The 4,075-nt window shown below is 35.0% G+C and overlaps 1 protein-coding gene across 1 annotated transcript; it reads left to right on the top strand.

The window, feature by feature from the left end:
* Window positions 1-1,772: 1,772 nt before the first annotated feature.
* On the top strand, window positions 1,773-4,073 carry LOC149192356 (uncharacterized; the record flags this gene model as incomplete). Its single annotated transcript, XM_089406912.1, has 2 exons — window positions 1,773-2,538; window positions 3,957-4,073. Coding segments are annotated over exons 1-2 (291 nt in total), but the record flags the coding sequence as incomplete, so codon positions are not given.
* Between the last annotated feature and the right edge of the window lie 2 nt (window positions 4,074-4,075).

Here is a 4,075-nt window from a genome sequence, read left to right as displayed (position 1 = left end):
TGAGCAAGGTGTATGGAAAATTACATAACATAAGGAAGGTTAAAACACAAAATTTATTCTCAACTCTTGGGAATGAATATTGATCCACCTACTTTTATATTTTTTTTTTTCTAGTTTTTCTACATCATTGACAACATAGTTTTTGGTTTATGGATAGGATTTTGAAACTCATTTATATCTTTTATGATGTTTTTATTATTTATTTACAAATAGGGAAAGATAAGTTCAAAATGATTATATTTTTATGATTTATTTACATATACGGAATGACCAGTTTCAAAATGATTATAATAAGATAGGCTTATATGTATATTTCTCTGGAAAGGATGTTAAAATTCTCAATTTTTGCTAGTTTGATAGGAAAAATAATATTAAAGTGTTTGGGATGATAAATATGTAATTAAATAAATTGACATAACAAAATAAGAAAAATAAGAAAATTTTTGAGATGTTAAATTGGGCACATTAACAATTGGAATGTCACGGTATATACACATGTAATCCTATTTTTTATAAATAAAATAACAACTTTTTTCTCCTTAGAAAGAAAAGATTTAGTTAAGTGTTATGTTTTCTTTGAATATAATTGTTAAATGAAAATTTTGTAAATTATATATGATCTTAAGCTATGTAAAAATGTTAAAGATGATGATTAGAAGGAGGACATTGTTGAAGATGATGATGGTGATGATAATGACGACAATGATGATGCAGAGGAGGAGGAGGAGGTCTTGCCACTACATATACTACATATATTATGTGATACTGGGATATTAATCCCAGAACAACTACACGTATATACAGCTATTGAGCCCAACTTTCACCCCTGTTCTGGGCATATTAAAGGTTCTAATTAATAGCTTAGTATCCCAAATTAATTGAGTGCTCACTGGAATGAATAAATAATGTTATCATTTGTTTGTCATGTTCTTGATCAGGAGGAGGACATTGATAACAATGAGGACAACAACGATGATGATGACGACGACAACGATGTTGACGATGAAGATGATAATGACAACAATGACGATGACGACATTGTTGATTATGATAACAATGATGATAACGATGATAATGTTGAGGAGGATGATGATGGTGATAACGATAATGATGATGATGGCAACGATGATGATGACAATGATGATGTTGCTAATGATAATGATGGATGCATTTGATCTTCAAAACAAAGAGATACACCAATGAAAACAAAGATATACTTTGATTTTCTAAATTAAAATTTATTGCCTTCTTATAATATGTTATTTTTTAATCTTCTAATTCTTTATCACCACAATTTCTCCTTAAATAAGATAATAAAATAATATAAATAATACTAATTTTTAAAATAATTTTTTCCTTACTTTGTAATAAAAAATTTACTTATAAACTTTTCGTCTTCCATTTATTATTTTCCAACACTATAATTCCATTTATTATTTTCTCAACACTATAATTCTTCTGAGTACACTTTAATTCAATAAAATTATATATATATACATAATAATAATAATTAATTATTGCTGTTGAATATTCCTGCCATAACATCCAATCAGAAAATAAAGAAAAAACGAAACTACCCAGAAAGATACCAAATTAAAAAATACATATTTACCATTTCGTTAAAATATTAATAATATAAAAATCCAACCGGATTCCTTCCCTGGCCCTCGTTGACAAATATCGTTGAGGGAATGAATGTCCCGTGTGTGTGTCGTGACACGACAGCCATGGTTTTTCGGAATCGGACGGTCAGAAACCCTTTTATCTTCACAAATCGGTTGTGTCTCACGCTAGCGCTTTTAAGGTAGGGCTTCCATTGACCTAATAAAGTGACGGACAGCGGTTCGAATCGCCCCGGCTCTTCGTATTTCATGGCGGATCGCCTGCAAAGCTCGGGCTCGGAATCGTGAAATCGCCTTGAAATTAAAGCCCGGCATTTCGAATCCGGCTATTTCTTCGGCAAAGGTGACCCAAGTGTTTCTTCTCATTCAAATCTCATTTGGTTTGAAGATCGGAGTCGCGTAATTGTGAATTCTGTTTAATTCTTTTGGATTGGTGATCGAGCGATCGCTATTCCCGGGTTGCATGGTTCGTCTGGTCTGAAAATACGGCCTGCCAAGATTTTTGAGTCCTCGTGCGGTCTCAGCTTGCATACGAAGGAAGAAAGGGCAAACGGTTTAGAGCAGGTTTATTTGACCTGGATCTACGAATCGGATTGTAGTTTAAAGTATGGCGGATGCTTATTTGCCAGGATCTGGATATTTATTTTAAAGTTCTTAGGTTTCGATTCGGCTGCGTTCATTGCATCGTTGAATACTCGGCGCGCTTGTGGCAGGGTTTGTGGTTTAATTCAGTTCTTCTGGAATGACCACAATGGGGGAAGATTATTACGCGACCCTTAAAGTGGGCAATGGTGCGTCTAGCGACGACATCAAGAAAGCTTATCGCAGGCTTGCCATGAAGTGGCATCCAGATAAGAATCCTAACAACAGGAAGGAGGCGGAGGCTAACTTCAAGCGTATTTCAGAGGCTTATGAGGTTTGTACGAAATAATCCTCCCTCACCCTTAAAATTTTTACTGGAACTTTCGTTTTGGTGCTCTGTTTATCTCCCGTGTTCCAGCAGTTGCTGAATTATCGTTTATATAAGAGTTGTTTTCAGATGGTGGATTCATTTGGTTTTCAATTACAAAAAAAATGGATTCATTTGGTTTTCCAATTACAGAAAAGTACATTATATATTGCCTAAATATATTAATAAGCTTGGATTGTTCAAACTGTCAAATGCATGTTTCAGATTCTTGAGTTGCTGCCCTGTGGTTGCTACTATGAGGTCAGCTGCCATTAGAATATAGTTATCTGGATCCTATGTAAACTATCATATCTGGAAGTAAGATTGTAATGTTCCGTCACCCAAAATAGCCAAATTTACAGCGAATACCCTAGTTATTTAAATAATAGCTTGGGGAGCACTGTTTCAAAGTATTAGAGGCTTTCTCTGCAATCTCAGCACATCAAGAAATTCAGGGCCATGCAGCAATTTAACACCGAGAAATGGAGGAATGTTCTGAGACTTAGTCTATTCTGATCCCACTTTGTGAGGAGACTAAATCGAGTCAGAGCTATGCTGAGTCGGATGGGTTGTAGTCGTGAGTCTGATGTGGCCTGAGTCCAGAAAAGAGAACTCATTTTGATTGATTTTTTGGCCCAATTTGGCATCAGAATCCAAAGAGAACATATTAAATGTCCAGAGTCCGTGTATGTAGTATTACCTGTGTACTTTGAAACCGGTTATTATTGAATTAATTGCCTTAGATGGACATCGTAGGCTTGCATATTGATGAAAAGTGTCGTACATTATATTTTTATAGGCTTCCATTATATTTTATCCATTAAGAGTCAAAATGATTTAGGAAATTTTATAACAGAGCTGCTTCTTCACAGAAAAAAACACTTAAGTTCACTTAAGATTTTTTAATAGAGTTTTTTTTTTTGGTTGAAATTTACGTTGGATTTGTATATTTAGGTCGTCCTACAGACCAAGTTGGTCACAAAGGGCGTTAAACTTCAAACGATCCTGGCCCTGGTTGACAGACTAATTGAATACTTAATTATACAAATTGGTCATTATGTCGGGTTAAACACCAAAAGCCAACCTCTTTCTTTGCATTCCAAAATCATTTTGGCAACTTTAAGATGATCTGTTGTACGTCAAACACTGGTGGAATTCATTCAAGAAGTTTTGCTTATTATCACCTGCCAGGGCTGTTAGTTCTACCACAAACTTGTCTTTCATTGAAGGTTCCCAGATGATTGCTAGGGGCATTCCTTTTCTCGTTTGTAGATTTCATACAAGTATGTTGGGCTATGGCATGTTTTTGGCAATGCCCAATTGCGTCCTATTTATCACCATTACTTTAGCAAATTTCTTATGTGTATTCTCCTGGGCCATGGCAGGTTCTTAGTGATTCTGAAAAGCGTGCTATTTATGATCAATATGGAGAGGAGGGACTAAAAGGACAGTTTGCTCCCCCAAGTCCTACTTCATCTGGCTTTTCCAATGGTAATGGCCCTAA

Source organism: Pinus tabuliformis, chromosome 2_2 (genome assembly GCF_031772625.1).
Source record: "Pinus tabuliformis cultivar Carrire ecotype Pingquan chromosome 2_2, CPIR1, whole genome shotgun sequence".
NCBI lineage: Eukaryota > Viridiplantae > Streptophyta > Pinopsida > Pinales > Pinaceae > Pinus > Pinus tabuliformis.
Note: the sequence above shows the minus strand (reverse complement) of the source record. Positions and strands in the feature narration are given on the sequence as shown.